The following is a 17,073-nucleotide window of genomic DNA, read 5'->3' as shown; positions in this document are numbered from 1 at the left end:
GGCCCCATAGCTTATGCATTTTTTTCCATGCTGGAAAAAGGTGTATATCTTCTTCCCTTTTTTTTTTTTTAGTAAAAAAAGATTTATTTATTGGCTGGCACTGCGGCTCACTAGGCTAATCCTCTGTCTGCGGCGCCGGCACCCCGGGTTCTAGTCCTGGTTGGGGCTCCGGTTCTGTCCCAGTTGCTCCTCTTCCAGGCCAGCTCTCTACTGTGGCCCGGGAGTGCAGTGGAGGATGGCCCAGGTCCTTGGGCCCTGCACCTGCATGGGAGACCAGGAGGAAGCACCTGACTCCTGGCTTCGGATTGGCGCAGTGCGCCGGCCACAACTCGCCGCTGTAGTGGCCACTTGGGGGGTGAGCCCACGGAAAAAGGAAGACCTTTCTCTCTGTTTCTCTCTCACTGTCTAACTCTGCCTGTCAAAAGAAAATTTATTTATTTACACACAGAGAGAAAGAAAGGCAGAGAGAGAGAGGTCTTCCATCCACTGGGTCACTCCTCAATTGGCTGCAACAGCCAGAGCTGCGCCATTCTGAAGCCAGGAGCCAGGAGCTTCCTCCTGGTCTTCCCACGTGGGTGCAGGGGCCCAAAGATTTGGGTCATCTTCTACTGCTTTCCCAGGCCATAGTAGAGAGCTGGATTGGAAGTGGAGCAGCCAGGACTCGAACTGGCACCATATGGGATGCTAGCACGGCAGGGGGTGGCGTTACCCACTACGCCACAGCTCCAGCCCCTCTTCTTCCTTTTAATATAGTATTTTTTTTTTTTTGATAGGCAGAGTGGATAGTGAGAGAGAGAGAGAGAGAAAGGTCTTCCTTTTTTGCCGTTGGTTCACCCTCTAATGGCCGCCTTGGCTGGCGTGCTGTGACTGGCACATTGCGCTGATCCGAAGCCAGGAGCCAGGTGCTTCCCCTGGTCTCCCATGCGGGTGCAGGGCCCAAAGACTTGGGCCATCCTCCACTGCATTCCCGGGCCATAGCAGAGAGCTGGCCTGGAAGAGGGGCAACCGGGACAGAATCCGGCACCCCGACCGGGACTAGAACCCTGTGTGCCGGCGCCGCAAGGCGGAGGATTAGTCAATTGAGCCGCGGCGCCGGCCTTAATATAGTATTTCAATGTCTAGATATTTATTATATTTAACTTAGCCCATTTTGTTGGTGATTTGAGTTGTTTCCTTTTTTTACCCTCTCTACTCTAATTATAAACATTTCTGTAATCATTGTACATATGTCTTCAGGCACTTGTACATGAGATAAAGTTTTGTTTTCTTTAAAGATTTTATCTATTTATTTGAGAGGTAGAGTTACAAACAGAGGTAGAGACAGAGAGAAAGGTCTTCCATCTGCTGGTTCACTCCCCAAATGACTGCAATGGTCAGGGTTGGGCCATGTTGAGCCAGGAGCCAGGAGCTTCTTCCAGGTCTCCCACGTGAATGCAGGGGCCCAAGTGCTTGGGCCGTCCTCTACTGCTTTCCCAGGCTATAACAGAGAGCTGGATTGGAAGAGGAGCAGCCAGGACTAGAACCGGCGCCCATATGGGATGTTGGCCCTTAAGATAAGGTTTTAAAAATAGATTTGGATCAAAGGGTGTAGACATTGAAACATTTAATCAGTATCGTAATTTGCCTGCTAAAAAGTTGTACCATTTATATGTCAATAACATTGAATTTCAGTGCTTGATTTTCTGTGCTGTCAGCTTTATTATTAAAATGTTTTTGTCAATCTTTATTTTTCAATAATTGACCTCTGTATGTTTTTTGGTCATTTGAATTTCTTTTGTGATTTACTTCATCATAGCTTGACTGTTTTTTGTTTTTTCTCTCTATATATAATGCATTTTTAATTATTGGAAGAGTCTTTTTAAGTATTTTTAATGTATAGTGTTGATCTCTCCTCTTTTTGTTTTAGGATACCATGGCCAAGCGTAATACAGTAATAGGAACACCATTTTGGATGGCTCCAGAGGTGATTCAGGAAATTGGGTACAACTGTGTGGCAGACATCTGGTCTCTGGGAATAACTGCCATAGAAATGGCTGAAGGAAAGCCACCATATGCTGATATCCATCCCATGAGGGTAAGGAAATGGACAGAAAGCCAGGGGAGTCGTTAGCTGTTGGTCATCATTGGAACATTAGTTCAGTGGCTTACTTTGTTAGGTTTTAGATAATAAATGAATTAATTATGGATCATTGAGAAGTCTTCCTGTGGGAAATACACTTGCACTGACTGGTTTTGTCACTTGGTGTGATCCAGCCCTCTCCACTCCAGAGATTGTGTGCTCCTCGTCCTTCCAGAGGACATAGGCAGCAAGTATGACTTGGGCAGCATTTACATATAATTGTTTTTTGTTTTAAAGGTATATTTACTTATTTTAAAGGCCAAGTTAGAGAGAGAGGGAGAGACATAAAGAAAGATCTTCCATCTGCTGGTTCACTTTCTAAATGGCTGCAATGGCTGGGACTGGGCTGATCTGAAGCCAGGAGCCAGGAGCTTCCTCCAGGTGTTCCTAAGGGGTGCAGGGGCCCAAGCGCTTGGGCCATCTTCCACTGCTTTCTCAGGCCATTAGTGTGGGGAGCAACTGGGAGCAACTCGGACTAGACTAAGTTACTGGAATTAAGACTTATTCTATGCATCTGCTCTCCTACAATATGGCGCTGGGAGAGGAGGAAACAGCTTCTACACAGCTGCCTCTCACCAACTTGACAAGCTGCAGGACCTGCTCCTGATTGGAGGAGAGCAGCGTACTCGGCGTGTGGGTAGCAGAGTTGGGATTGGTGGAAGAGGACTATAAAGGAGGAGAGAGACAACATGCACCAGGAACATCTGAGCGAACACCTGTGCAGCCCCCGAGAGAGCCGGCCGGCGGTGTGCCGCTCCCCCGCGGAAGTGGGGAAAAGTGGCAGGGGGAACCGCCCTTCCACGGAGGTGGAAGGGACGGTAGCCAACCCGGGAAGAACCAGCAGCAAACCCGGGGAAGGCCGAGCAGACAAAAGAACAGCGCAGGGTCCTGTGTCGTTCCTCCACGAAGACGGGGAGCGACATAATGGTGCCGTGACTCGGATATGAAGCCTAGGCAGGGTTTAGTGTCGTTCCTCCACGAAGAGGGGGAGCGACATAATGGTGCCGTGACTCGGATATGAAGCCTAGGCAGGGTTTAGTGTCGTTCCTCCATGAAGAGGGGGAGCAACAATTAGCAGGAAGCTGGGTCGGTAGTGGAACAGCTGGAACTCAAACCGGTGTCCTTAAGTCCTTATGCGAGCACTGTAGGTGGTGGCTTAACTTGCCACACTACAGCACTGCTCCCCTTACATATAGTTTAGTAGTTAGGCACCCACATTTTAACCTGAGACATTAGCTGGAACTGATTAGTGCTTGTCTCTTTTATACACAGGATGTGTGCTTTCTACTTTATCAGTCTCTGATTCCCTGTTGTACCAAGTATGATTTACCTCTTATGACAGTGTTTTGTCTAATGCTTCTTTTGAACTTTAACTCCTAGCCTGGTTTATTTATGTTTTTTTTCCTGCCAGGCCCCTTCTGGCATTTGGGTTTGTGAAGTTCTGCTTTATGGATTCCCAGCCTCTTCATCTGGAGGCTCTGGACTCTCTGACCTCTGTCTCCCTCTGGAGTATGAAGGTCCTCTAGACTGCATCTCCACTGAAACTCTTTCAGTGTTGACACCAGAGGGAGCTTACCCACCCTCAGGGCCTCTCGTCACAGCACTGCTATCAGACCCAGCTGGGGGATCCTACAGCCCTGTCTGTACCTCCCCACTCCAGCTCTGGATTAGTTCTCCTAATAAAAGACATAACCTAAAGTTAAATTTTCTCCCTCACTTTTTGCAAAGGATTGTTTTTTAAACATTTATTTATTATTTGAAAGGCATAGTGACAAAGGGAAAGGCAGGGAGAGGGGTGGTAGGGGAGACTGATCGATTGATCTTCCACCTTCTTGATCACTACCCAAGTGGCCGCAACAGGGCAAGGCTAGGCCAAAGCCAGGAGCCAGGAACTCCATCCTTGTCTCCAAGTGATTGGGTTCCTGCCACCCAGGTGGGAGACCTAGATTATGTTCGTTGGCCAGAGCCCAAGTACTTGGTCCATCTTCTGTTGCCTCCCCAGGCACATTATCAGGAAGCTGAATCAGACATGGAATAGCTGGGACTCAAACTGGCATTCCAATATGGGATGCTGACTCTGCAAGCCCCACTGGGCCACAATGACAACCTCACAAAGAGTTACATCTTTTAAAAACTGTCTCTTTTAGTAGAAATTCAATAAACAGTATTAAAAAAAAAAAAAGATTTATTTATTTATTTGAAAGAGTGACAGAGAGAGGGAAAGACAGATCTATCCACTGGTTTGCTTCCCAAATGGCCATAACAGGCAGGGCTGGACCATGACAAAGCCAGAAGCCAGGAACTCCATCAAGGTCTCCCACATGAGTGGCAGGGACTCAGGTACTTGGGCCATCATCCACCATTTTCCCAGGTGCCTTAGCAGGGAACTGGATCAGAAGCAGGGCAGCCAGGACTCGAATGGCATGCTAATATGGAATGCTGGCTTTGCAAGCAGTGGCTTAACACGCTGTGCCACAGTGTCATACGGTGTCAACTCAAATTGTCTTTTTTTTTTTTTTTTTTTTAAGATTATCTGGGAGAGTATGGGGTCTAACACTTGTTCATACATCATTTTTCCTTGGGAATTCCTGGGTGACCTTTTCTTTTCCTAAAGATTTATTTATTTATTTGAAATTCAGTTACTGAGAAGAGGGAAAGACACACAGAGATTTTCCATCTACTGGTTCACTCTCCAAGTGGCTGAAACAGCCTGGGTAGAACCAAGCTGAAGCCAGGAACTTCATTGGGTCTCCCTCATGGGTGACTGGGGCCCAGGTATTTGAGCTGTCTTCCACTGCTTTTCCCAGGCCATTAACAGGGAACTGGATTGGTAGTGGAGCAGTGGGGACTTGAACCAGTGCCTGTATGGGATGCCAGCATTGGAAGCAGCTACTCCACAACACTGGCCCTGTCTTATTTTTTAAAATAGTACAGTTTAACTGCAGTGTGGTGGGACAGCTTTGTGTGTCAGCAGTCTCAGAATGTTGATTTGGCTTGCGAGGGGATTAATGGACTCCTACGTGATTTGTAGACTTCCAGTTGATGATGTCTTTTGCCCTGGCTGATATCCAGGGTGGTAACTTTGAAGGAGGAGGCACACTGTGGGATGAGATTATCTGCAGGATGTGGATGCTCTTCGCTTTTGTCTGCACGTTGAAGGCAGTGTATTGTGGCTTTCAAAAAGAGGAAGCTTGTTCAATATTGTAAAGTTTTGGAGGCAAGACTATATGAGAGAGGATAAAAAGGGGGAGAGAGATCTATCAGGTTCTCTAATTAATGTGCTTCCTGCTCTGAGATGCTCAGCCTGTTGTGGGGATTTGGATGGGTTTTCCAGTGGATTAGACAAATGAATATTGAATATATTACTGGTTCTATTTTTATTGGAGCATCACTTTCGTTTTACCAGATCTCTTTTTCCTTAACCAGGCAATCTTCATGATTCCTACAAACCCTCCGCCCACATTCCGCAAACCAGAGCTGTGGTCAGATAACTTTACGGACTTCGTGAAGCAGTGTCTTGTAAAGAGCCCTGAGCAGAGGGCCACAGCCACTCAGCTCCTACAGGTATGCTCACCGCGGGTGCTGCCCCTCTCCATGTCACTCACATGCTGAGCCATGCGCAAGGCGAGTGAAGAGGAAGTAGACATTCCCTGCCTCTGGGGAGGTTTGAGTGTTTGAGTAGAAAAGACATGAGAGGCCGGCGCCGCGGCTCACTAGGCTAACCCTCCACCTAGCGGCGCCGGCACACCAGGTTCTAGTCCCGGTCGGGGCACCAGATTCTTTCCTGGTTGCCCCTCTTCCAGGCCAGCTCTCTGCTCTGGCCCAGGAGTGCAGTGGAGGATGGCCCAAGTGCTTGGGCCCTGCGCCCCATGGGAGACCAGGAGAAGCACCTGGCTCCTGCCTTCGGATCAGCATTTGGTGCCGGCTGCAGCGCGCCAGCCGTGGCGGCCATTGGAGGGTGAACCAACGGCAAAAGGAAGACCTTTCTCTCTGTCTCTCTCTCTCTCTCTCTCTCTCACTATCCACTCTGCCTGTAAAAAAAAAAAAAAAAAAAAAAAAGGACATGAGAACGTTGTTAACTAGTTGGAAAGACAATGCAGGAAAATACAGGGCTGCATAGGATCAGAAAAAGAATTGACACCTGAGTGAGCACACCTACAGGTGCTGGCTGCTCTGCAGGTGTCAGAGCATCTAACCATCACAGGAGCACTTTGAGGGGCAGGTATTGTTTCCGTTTAGTTGGTGAGAGAGTGGAGGCCAGGAGAGGTAAACTCACTTGGAGTCACTCGTATGGTAAAGAGCAGAACCGACAGTAGAACCTGACTCTTTGATGCCAAGGCAGGAATGCCATCCAGTCTACCTGACACAGAATTGGGATCAGTGCTGTTTTAGCTCAGGATAGGAGGCCACTTTTTTTTTTTTTTTTTTTTTTGACAGGCAGAGTGGACAGTGAGAGAGAGAGACAGAGAGAAAGGTCTTCCTTTGCCGTTGGTTCACCCTCCAATGGCCGCCGCGGCCGGCGCGCTGCGGACGGCGCACCGCGCTGAACCGATGGCAGGAGCCAGGTGCTTTTCCTGGTCTCCCATGGGGTGCAGGGCCCAAGCACCTGGGCCATCCTCCACTGCACTCCCTGGCCACAGCAGAGGGCTGGCCTGGAAGAGGGGCAACCGGGACAGACTCCGGCGCCCCGACCGGGACTAGAACCCGGTGTGCCGGCGCCGCTAGGCGGAGGATTAGCCTAGTGAGCCGCGGCGCCGGCTGGATAGGAGGCCACTTTGAGCTGGAGACACCAAGAGTGCTTTCCTGGAGGAGGCAGTTTCTGTGCCTGGGCCTTAAAAGATGCATGGGAGAGGCAGGCAGTGTGCTTAGGGTTAGAAACTTGGACTATGAAGTTAGACTGTCCAAGTTTGATCATGGCTCCCTACTAACTTTGTTTCCTTGTGCAAGTAACTTAACCTCTTCATATTTTGTCTATAAAAGGAAACAAAATACCTGCCTCAGATGTTGTGAAGATGAAGTGATAGAACGTGTGTAACTTAAACAGTTCTTTACATGCACTGACAGTAATACAGTGTGAACTTGATACATATCTGCTCTTCTTGGATTAGCCAAATGGTTTTCAAACATTTCAGATCCAGTGAACCCTTTGTATAAGCCATATATATGTATATATTATAATGTATAATTAATATATATATATAATGTATGTTATAGTGCTCCTTACTTTTCTGGAATGAAACTCAAAGATAATAAAATCTACTTATGCTCATTATTAAAAAGGAATATTGTCTGTGATATAATGGGAGAGAATTCTAAATATATATATCAATACATTTTTTTTTTTTTTGACAGGCAGAGTGGACAGTGAGAGACAGAGACAGAGAGAAAGGTCTTCCTTTGCCATTGGTTCACCCTCCAATGGCCACTGCGGCCAGCGCGCTGCGGCCGGTGCACTGCGCTGATCCGATGGCAGGAGCCAGGTACTTCTCCTGGTCTCCCATGGGGTGCAGGGCCCAAGCACTTGGTCCATCCTCCACTGCACTCCCTGGCCACAGCAGAGAGCTGGCCTGGAAGAGGGGCAACCGGGACAGAATCCGGCGCCCCGACCGGGACTAGAACCCGGTGTGCCGGCGCCACAAGGCGGAGGATTAGCCTGTTGAGCCGCAGTGCTGGCCAATACACATATTTTTAATTTTAGTAAAATCAAATGTATCAATATTTTTCTTTATGGTTGTGTATTTTTTTTAAAGATTTTATTTATTTATTTGAGAGATAGAGTTACAGATAGTAAGAAGGAGACAGAGAGGAGGGTCTTCCTTCCGTTGGTTTACTCCCCAGATGGCCACAACGGCCGGAGCTGCACCAATCCAAAGCCAGGAGCCAGGAGCTTCTTTCCAGTCCCCCATGCAGGTGCAGGAGCCCAAGCACTTGGGACATCTGCTGCTGCTTTCCTGGGCCGTAGCAGAGACCTGGATTGGAAGAGGAGCAACCAGGAGTAGAACCGGCGCCCATATGGGATGCCGGCGCTGCAGACGGAGGATTAACCTGTGCCATGGCGCTGGTCCCTATATAGATAGATAGATCGATCGATCGATTGATCAATATATATTGTATCAATGTAGAAATGCCCTGGCGTGGCTCAATTTGCAGACATAATGAAATAGATCTGCATACCTAGCATCATGATTGTGTATGCTCTGTTACAAAGTGAATGCGGTTTAGCTGTTGTCTGAATCATAAAGAAAAAGATTGGATCCAACCAATATTATCAAGTGCCAGGTACTGTTTTGATACTGTTGCCGTATAAATCATCTCCATTATTTTCCACTCTGTCTTTAAGCACCCGTTTGTCAGGAATGCTAAAGGAGTGTCAATGTTGCGGGACTTAATTAACGAAGCCATGGATGTGAAACTGAAACGCCAGGAATCCCAGCAGCGGGAAGTGGACCAAGACGATGAAGATAACTCAGTGAGTGGCCAGGCATTGCTGTGGGCCTCAGCCATTAATGCTTGCTGCTTCATGTTTGCCAGTCCACATAAGATGAGCAGCTGACGTTGGATCAGCCCACAGCTGAGACTCCTTCTGCATGATTGTCCTACTGGGCCAAAGCTTGTTAGAAGGCTGCTGAACCCCTGCCTATTCTAACAATGCTTCTGAAAGCATTTTAAAATTTTTCTTGTTTGCCTCCGTATCTTTTGTTCAACTTCGACTTTTTATTTTGGAGAGAGAATGTCCAAGCCAGAGACTTGGTTTTTCCAAGCCCTATAGGGAAATCGGGGTTTCATATTTAACAAGTAGCTTTGAAACTTACATAGTTCCTCACAATCTTCAGATTCCAAAAGTGCTCACATCAGCTTCTTAGATCTGTGTTGCAAAACTGTGGCAGAAGGGGAGAGGAAGAGGGTCCTCATGAGTTAGATATATTTACTGCTGTCACAAGGGTGAATGTTTGATCTTTTTTTTGATTAAATAGTAACTTGAAAAAGTGTCAAAGTCAGGAATATTTGCACCAAGGTAAGTAATAATAATTCAGAAAACTCAGTCTTTTGGTCAGATTAGCTCCAGTTTAAGAATTTGTCCTTTTACAGGAGGAGGATGAAATGGATTCTGGCACGATGGTTCGCGCGGCGGGTGACGAGATGGGCACTGTGCGTGTGGCCAGCACCATGAGTGATGGAGCCAGTACCATGATTGAGCATGAAGACACCTTGCCCTCACAGCTGGGCACCATGGTGATCAATGCAGAGGATGAGGAAGAGGAAGGGACTATGAAAAGTAAGGCTCTGGTTAAATACACAGCTTCTCGGAGAACAGCTTCTCACAGTCCACGCAGGCTCAGTCTTGCTCCCCTTCTTTTGAGGGGTGTGGGGGTGGGAAGTTTGGGGAGGGGAAAGGCTGGCACGTGGGGTCTGAGGCAAGAAAGCATCCGCAATGAGGTGGGACGGCCTTTGAACCTGGACAGCCATTCCCTCACTGAATGTTGTCCTGTGTTCCTTGATCTGCAGAAGTGATGCATGATTCATCTCAAAATGTAGAGAAATTCTGAGCTGTTTACCGTATATGTCTTAGTCCATTTCCATGGTGGCCCCAGGTTTGCCAGTACTCAGTTGAAGATGATGACTGTTCATGTTTAGAAGTTCTGTGAAGTCCGTTCTAGCTTAATCCCACCTCTGTTGCTTTTTGAATCTAGCCAGTCCTTTTTGGCTGGGACTGAGGCCTTGCGCCTTGTGTTCAGCTCCCACCTCCGGGTGCCCTGCTTGCCTCTGTTCTTCAGCTCTTGGCCTTCCCCTTGTTCTGTGCATTACTGACCAGCTTGCAGAGGAACAGAATTTTGGAGTGAGAGATGAGTTGTGTAGATAATTTTAGCTTTGCACAGGTTTAAGGTACTAAGTCTCCATGGTCGTGTTCTCTTTTTTTTTCCTCCTTCCTTTATTAAAATTTGAAGGCCTTATCCCTAAACTAAGGATCAACACACTGTAGGCTGTGGGCCAAGTCTGGCCTGCTGCCTGCTTTTGGTAATAGAATTTTGTTGGGACACAGGCATGGCCATCCATTTTCATGTTTGTCTGTGGTCGCTTCTGTGATAGAGAGGCTGAGTTGAATAGTTGTGACAGAGACCCCATGACCCTCGAGGCCTAAAATATTTGCTCTCTGGCTCTTTTTTTTTTTTTTTTTTTAAAGATTTATTTTATTTATTTGAAAGAGTTACAGAGAGAGGTAGAGACAGAGAGAGAGGTCTTCCATCTGCTGGCTCACTCCCCAGATGGCTGCAATGGCTGGAGCTGCGCCGATCCAAAGCCAGGAGCCAGGAGCCTCTTCTGGGTCTCCCATGTGAGTGCAGGGGTCCAAGGACTGAAGCCATCTTCTGCTGCTTTCCCAGGCCACAGCAGAGAGCCGGATTGGAAGAGGAGCAGCTGGGACTAGAACCGGGGCCCATATGGGATGCTGGCACTGCAGGCCAGGGCTTTAACCTGCTGTACTGCAGCAACGGCCCCTCTGGTGTCCTTTCTAATTTTCACCATTCAGGTCATGATCAGTATATCTATAATTTTTTTAAGATTTATTTTATTCATTTGAAAGACAGAGTTACAGAGAGAGGTAGAGCCCCAGAGAGAGAGAGAGAGGTCTTCCATCTGCTGGTTTACTTTCCAGTTGGCTGCAACGGCCGGAGCTGCACCGATTCAAAGCCAGGACCAGGAGCTTCTTCCAGGTCTCCACATCGGTACAGGGGCCCAAGGAGTTTGGCCATCTTCTACTGCCTTCCCAGACTGCAGCAGAGAGCTGGATCAGAAAAGAAGCAGCCGAGACTCAAACCAGTGCCCATATGGGATGCTGGCACTGCAGGGCTGGGGCTTTAACCTGCAGCGCCACAGTGCCAGCCAGTATATTTATAATTAACCCTTTGTTTTCAGAAGGAAAAGGTTTCCTTTTTTCTTTTTTGGGGCCCAAGCTCTTCATCTGTATTTGGTTTCCGGTTCAAATATAGAGGCTGGTACTATGGAATAGTGGGCTAAGCTTCCACCTGTGGCACTGGCTTCCCATATGAATACCAGTCATTTTCTGGCTGCTCCTCTTCTGATCCAGCTCTCTCTGCTATGGCCTGGGAAAGTAGTGGAAGATGGCCCAAGTCCTTGGGCCCCTGCATCCGTGTGGGAGACCCAGAAGAAGCTCCTGGCTTCTGGCTTTGGACCTGCTCAGCTCCGGCCATTGCAGCCATTGGGGTGTGAATTAGCAGATGGAAGACCTCTCTCTCTCTCTCTCTCTCTCTCTCTCTCTCTCTGTAACTCTACCTTTCAAATAAATATTTTTTTTTTAAGTTTACATATGGTGAAGGAATGGTAATGATGCTGGTGGATGCATAAATTGGCATTTTTCCTGTAATACAGACTATATCAAGACTTTAAAAGTTAAAATCTCTGACCCAGTAAATTCTACTCTCTAGGAATCTAGTCTATGAAAATCACTGAAGATGCAGACAGGTTATGTTCAAGGGTATTTCCAGAGTACAAGAGGGTAAGCTGCTGCTTAGGGTGTGTGCCCCTGCTGGAGTGCCCGTTTGAGTCCTGGCTCCTCTGCCTCTGATTCAGCTTCCTGTTACGCATCCTGGGAGGCAGTGGAAGACAGTTCAAATGGTTGCGTCCCTGACACCCGTCTAGGAGGCCCACATGGAATTCTAGGTTCTTGCTTTGGCCTGGCCCAGTCCTGGCTCTGTGGGCATTTGGGAAGTGAACCAAGGTATGGAAGATATTTCCATCTCTGTCTCTGTCTCTCTGTATTTCTTCCTTTTAAGTAAAATAAATAAATGTATTTAAAAAAAAAACTATAAATTGACCACCCACATACACTTTAAAAAAGTCCTAAACTTTTTTTTAAAGAATTCTTCCATATGTGCTACTTAAAATTATTGAAAAATCTGGATTAATTTAATTATTCAGTAGCAGATAATTGATCAAATGAATGTTTGACCCTCCATAAGAATGAGTGCCAGACCATACAAAATTGTTAATAATCCTGTTTTTAAGAAATATTTAATGATTTGAGGAAATGCTTTTTTATTGAGTGAAAAAATAAGGAAACAAAATTATAGCTTGACTCCATTTTTTTTAAAAGATTTATTTATTTATTTGAAAGAGTTAAGAAAGAGGAGAGGCAAAGAGAGAGAGAGAGAGATCTTCCATCTGATGGTTCACTCCCCAGATGGCCACAACTGCCGAAGCTGTGCCAATCTGAAGCCAGGAGCCAGGAGCTTCTTCCAGGTCTCCCATGTGGGTGCAGGGGCCCAAGGACCTGGGCCATCTTCTACTGCTTTCCCGGGCCATAGCAGAGAGCTGGACAGGAAATGGAGCAGCCGGGTCTTGAACCGGCGCCCATATGGGATGCCGGTGCTTCAGGACAGGGTGTTAACCCACTGCGCCACAGCGCTGGCCCCTTGACTCCAGTTTTTTAAATGTAAAAAGATAATATTTGTAGAAAAAACTGAGAAAAAGAAAAAGATTAAACTAAATATTAAAGGTGCTAATTATTTGTAATAGGATTATAGATAAAATCTTTATATTGAGATAACTCTAGACTTAGAGATGAACTATTGAGTTTCCGTGTGCCCTTCCCAAGTGTTAACCTCTCACATAACCATAGTGCTGTTACCAAAGTGAGAAATCAATACTGTATAATATGATTAACTATAGACTTCGTCTGGGCTTCACCAATTTCCCACTAATGTCTTTTCCCCATTCTAGAATCTTACTTGGGTTACCATGTTGCATTTTAGTTGTTACATCTCCTTAGTCCCTTCCAATTTGTAGCTACTTCAGGTACCCTGTCTTTTATTGCTTTGCTATGTTCTCTTATTTTCTCATAATTAGTTTAAAGCCATTGAGTTTATTTCATGACAATATTGTTTTATTTCTAGAAGTTTTCTTGTCATTCTTTTATAATGGCCTATTTTTATTTGATAAACTTTTGTACTTTTATTTCTTGGAACATTTTTCTATATTTGTAAACTATCTTTTAGATCAGCCGTTATCTTGACTTCCTGGGGTCTGAGTTTTGCTGCTTGTTGTTTCTTTGTCTCTCATGTAGTTAGATTTCTTCTTATGCTTTGTAATTTTTGTTTATAAGCTTATCTTCAGTGGGAATCATCTTCTTTGGAGATCCCTTGGGATGTGTAGAAGTCCCAGGACCCTGAAAGTCATTGCTTTCCGGAGCAGTCTTTAGATTATTTCCCAGTTCTGTATACTTCTGGTACAGCTAAGGAGGTTATATGTCTAGAAGCTGAGTTTTTACATCATCTCCTTAAGCTTGTGGGTAGATTTTTTTTTCCTGGCTCCTTTCTTTGTACAGGGAATTGATTTCTGGCTCCCCTTTCTTTATAGATATGTCTTAGCTTCTGCCAAACTGGATTCCTATCCCACATCAGTCTTAAAACTAAAGTTCTTCCGAGTTGGGATTTCCCAGGAATCATTCAGCTCACTGCTAGGGGGCTCCTTTTCCTGCTTTTCTCTTCTGGGTTTTGGTGCTATGGTGATTTTCTGTTTGTTTTGTCTTGCCTGTTTTGTGGATTGAATTTCTTTGTGTTTAGAACATAAGGGGGCCGGCGCTGTGGCTCAATAGGCTAATCCTCCACCTTGCGGCGCTGGCACACCAGGTTCTAGTCCCGGTCGGGGCGCCGGATTCTGTCCCGGTTGCCCCTCTTCCAGGCCAGCCCTCTGCTATGGCCCAGGAAGGCAGTGGAGGATGGCCCAAGTGCTTGGGCCCTGCACCCGCATGGGAGACCAGGAGAAGCACCTGGCTCCTGCCATCGGATTGGCGCGGTGCACCAGCCACAGCGCGGCGGCCATTGGAGGGTGAACCAACGGCAAAGGAAGCCCTTTCTCTCTGTCTCTCTCTCTCTCTCTCACTGTCCACTCTGCCTGTCCAAAAAAAAAAAAAAAAAAAAAAAAAAAACATAAGGGAAGATCTGTAGCAGTTCAGCTCTTTCTTAATGTCTAAAGAGATGTTTCTGTGCTTTATCTGTATGGGAACAACTGCAGTAAGGTTGTGACTTGTTCATGGCTGGAAGTGGTAGAGCTGGGAATTGAAAACACTCCAGCGTCTGTGCTGAACTTCTGAATTGTTTTGATTGCCTACCAGTATCGATAGGCATTATAGTCATAATGTAAAACTCATCGAAATTAATAAGTCTGGTGCTGTCTTCAGCTGAGATTACAGGGATATCTTGTTTTCTGTTTGTTTAAAACATTTACATGTGATTTATGTGGTATACTTTGTATGGTAGATGTTATTGTTAATAGTAATTATTAAAAATTAGGCATTTAATACTTACCAGACACTGTGCTTAATTCTTCATAAGCATTTCACATATTGTAATCATTACAACCATGCTGTCCAGATAGATATAATAACTTCCTGTATGGTAGCAGTTGAAATTGAATTGCATAGAGATTAAGTAACTTCATCATGGTACATAATGAGTAATAGAAGAGACCAGATTTGAACTCAGATCTGTTTGATTTCAGATCTTAGACTCTCAGTGATTGTATTATATTACTCCCAACAGAGTCCCATTTATCACGTTGTTAGAGACTGGGACTAAGATTTAGGCTACAGGTTGTATTTGGTGACACTTGGCCTGTAGTACCTCTCCTTGTTGGTTGTTTCAATAACTAGCTGCTCTGGATGTCCCTGGGATTTCCAGAAAGAAAAGGCACATGGTTTTCAGAGGGGACGTGCCTCTGGAAGGCTAGTAATTTTGCTGCATTTGAGGGAATATGTTCTGACTGTGTAAATCGGAATCTGCAGTAAGGCTTCAGATTTATCTTGTAGAGGTTGGGGGGTGGGATTTGATTGCTTTATTAATAATCTCAGGATCACCTATACGAGTCATAGAGGCAAACCGTGGCCCACCTACTTTGAAAACAGTTTTCTGGATAAAATACCACATTTTGGAAGCCTTCTTCTATTTATGTTTTTGTTTGTTGTTTCTTTTTTGAATAAGAGCTCTGGAAGAACCTTGTTTGCTCCCAAGATCTGAAGGACATGTTGCTTTGGCATGCATGACAAGTGACATTTCTGTCAGTGTTAGAATCATTGCACTTTCTCTGGGCCAGCAGAGGGAGCTCTGTGCATGGTTTTGAATTGAAATTGTGCTCCTGTTTGAGTTCACAGATCCCTTTTCTGTAGTAGGCTTTATTCTAAATCAAGACTATTTATTTGTTATAATGTCTTTTACATAACTACAGCCAACACCAGGGCAATGTCTTTAACAGGTGTGAGGAACCTGTCCTCTGCCAAGGGCCATTTGGATATTTATAACATCACTCGTGGGCCATGCAGAATTATCAGCTTAAAAATTAGCCTGTAGACTTCTTGAATTTTCAGCCCCACCTGCAGTTGCTTTGGCAGGGTCAGATCAAATGACTTTACAGGCCTTATGTGGCCCATGGGCCAGACATTCCTCACCTCTGATGGGTACCTCATACTTGGCAAAGTTTAAATAAGGCTGAATTTAACCCAAATATCTCACAATAGTGACTTTTCCTCTCCCCTCCCACATTTTTTTAAAAGATTTATTTTATTTATTTGAAAGAGTTACATAGAGTGGTAGAGCGAGAGCGAGAGCGAGAGAGAGAGAGAGAGAGAGAGATATCTTCCATCCTCTGGTTCACTCCCCAAATGGCCACAGCGGTCAGAGATGAGCTAATCCAAAGCCAGAAGCTAAGAGCGTCTTCCCAGGTCTCCCATGTGGGTACAGGGGCCCAAGAACTTGGGCCATCTTCTATTGCTTTCCCAGGTCATAGCAGAGAGTTGGCTAGGAAGTGGAGCAGCAGGGACTCACACCAGCACCCATATGGGATGCCAGCACTGCAGGCGGCGGCTTTAACCCATTGCGCCGCAGCGCCAGTCCCCTCCCCTCCCACATTTCTTAGAGTTGCTGTTCTCTTTCTGCAGCACACATGTGGGGTTGAAACTGTCATCATCTTTAATGGCCCTGACCAAGTAATTGAATAAATAAAAAATACCTAATAATTCTTAAACTTGGGATAAAGTTGTTTTATGTATCAAAATATTATTAATGACATTTTATAAATTTTGTTGCTTGGTCTCTTCATTTTTCTTTTTTTTTTTTTAAAGATTTATTTATTTTTTACTTGAGAGTCAGAGTTACACAGAGAGAGGAGAGGCAGAGAGAGAGAGAGAGAAAGAAAGCAAGAGAGAGAGGTCTTCCATCCGCTGGTTCACTCCCCAATTGGCCGCAACAGCTGGAACTGTGCTGATCTGGAGCCAGGAGCTGCTTCTGGATCTCCCACGCAGGCGCAGGGGCCCAAGGACTTCGGCCATCTTCTGCTATCCCAGGCCATAGTGGAGAGCTGGATCGGAAGTGGAGCAGCTGAGACTAGAACTGGCACCCTTATGGGATGCCGGTGCTTCAGGCCAGGGTATTAACCCGCTGCGCCACAGCGCTGGCCCCCATTTTTCTTTTTTTAATATCTATTTACCCTTTGAAAGTTGGAGTCACAGAGAGGGAGAGGCAGATTAGGTGGCAGAGAGAGAGAAGGCTTCCACCCACTGGTTCAATCCCCAAATGACCACAATGGCCAGGGCTGGGCCAGACTGAAACCAGTAGCAAGGAGCTTCATCTGGGTCTCTCATATGTGTGTAGGGGCCTAAGCACTTGGGCCATCTGCTGCTGCTTTCCTAGGTGCATTAGCAGGGAGCTGGATCTGAAGTGGAATAGCTGGGACTCCAACTGGTACCCACACAGGATGTTGGCACTACAAGTGGTGGCTTAACCTACTGTGCCTCAAGTCTCTACCCTCACTTTTTTTTTTTTTTATAACATTTTATTTATTTTAAAGATTTATTTATTTATTTGAAAGGCAGAGCCACTTTGGCCCAACTCCACAAATGGCCACTATGGCCAGAGCTATGCTGGTCCAGAGTCCAGAGCCAGGAG

The 17,073-nt window shown here is 46.0% G+C and overlaps 1 protein-coding gene across 3 annotated transcripts in view; it reads left to right on the top strand.

Moving 5' to 3' along the window:
- The window catches only part of STK4 (serine/threonine kinase 4), a 102,813-nt gene that overhangs the window by 26,761 nt on the left and 58,979 nt on the right, over positions 1 to 17,073 (top strand). For all 3 annotated transcript variants that reach the window (XM_002721229.5, XM_017350754.3, XM_051845008.2), the window contains 4 exons: positions 1,907 to 2,074; positions 5,546 to 5,683; positions 8,460 to 8,588; positions 9,209 to 9,395. In XM_002721229.5, the coding sequence (XP_002721275.1) occupies positions 1,907 to 2,074; positions 5,546 to 5,683; positions 8,460 to 8,588; positions 9,209 to 9,395 (622 nt within the window). The remainder of the gene's footprint in view (positions 1 to 1,906; positions 2,075 to 5,545; positions 5,684 to 8,459; positions 8,589 to 9,208; positions 9,396 to 17,073) is intronic.

The sequence above is a fragment of the Oryctolagus cuniculus genome, chromosome 11 (assembly GCF_964237555.1).
Source record: "Oryctolagus cuniculus chromosome 11, mOryCun1.1, whole genome shotgun sequence".
Taxonomy (NCBI): domain Eukaryota; kingdom Metazoa; phylum Chordata; class Mammalia; order Lagomorpha; family Leporidae; genus Oryctolagus; species Oryctolagus cuniculus.
This window is presented reverse-complemented; position numbering and strand designations above follow the sequence as displayed.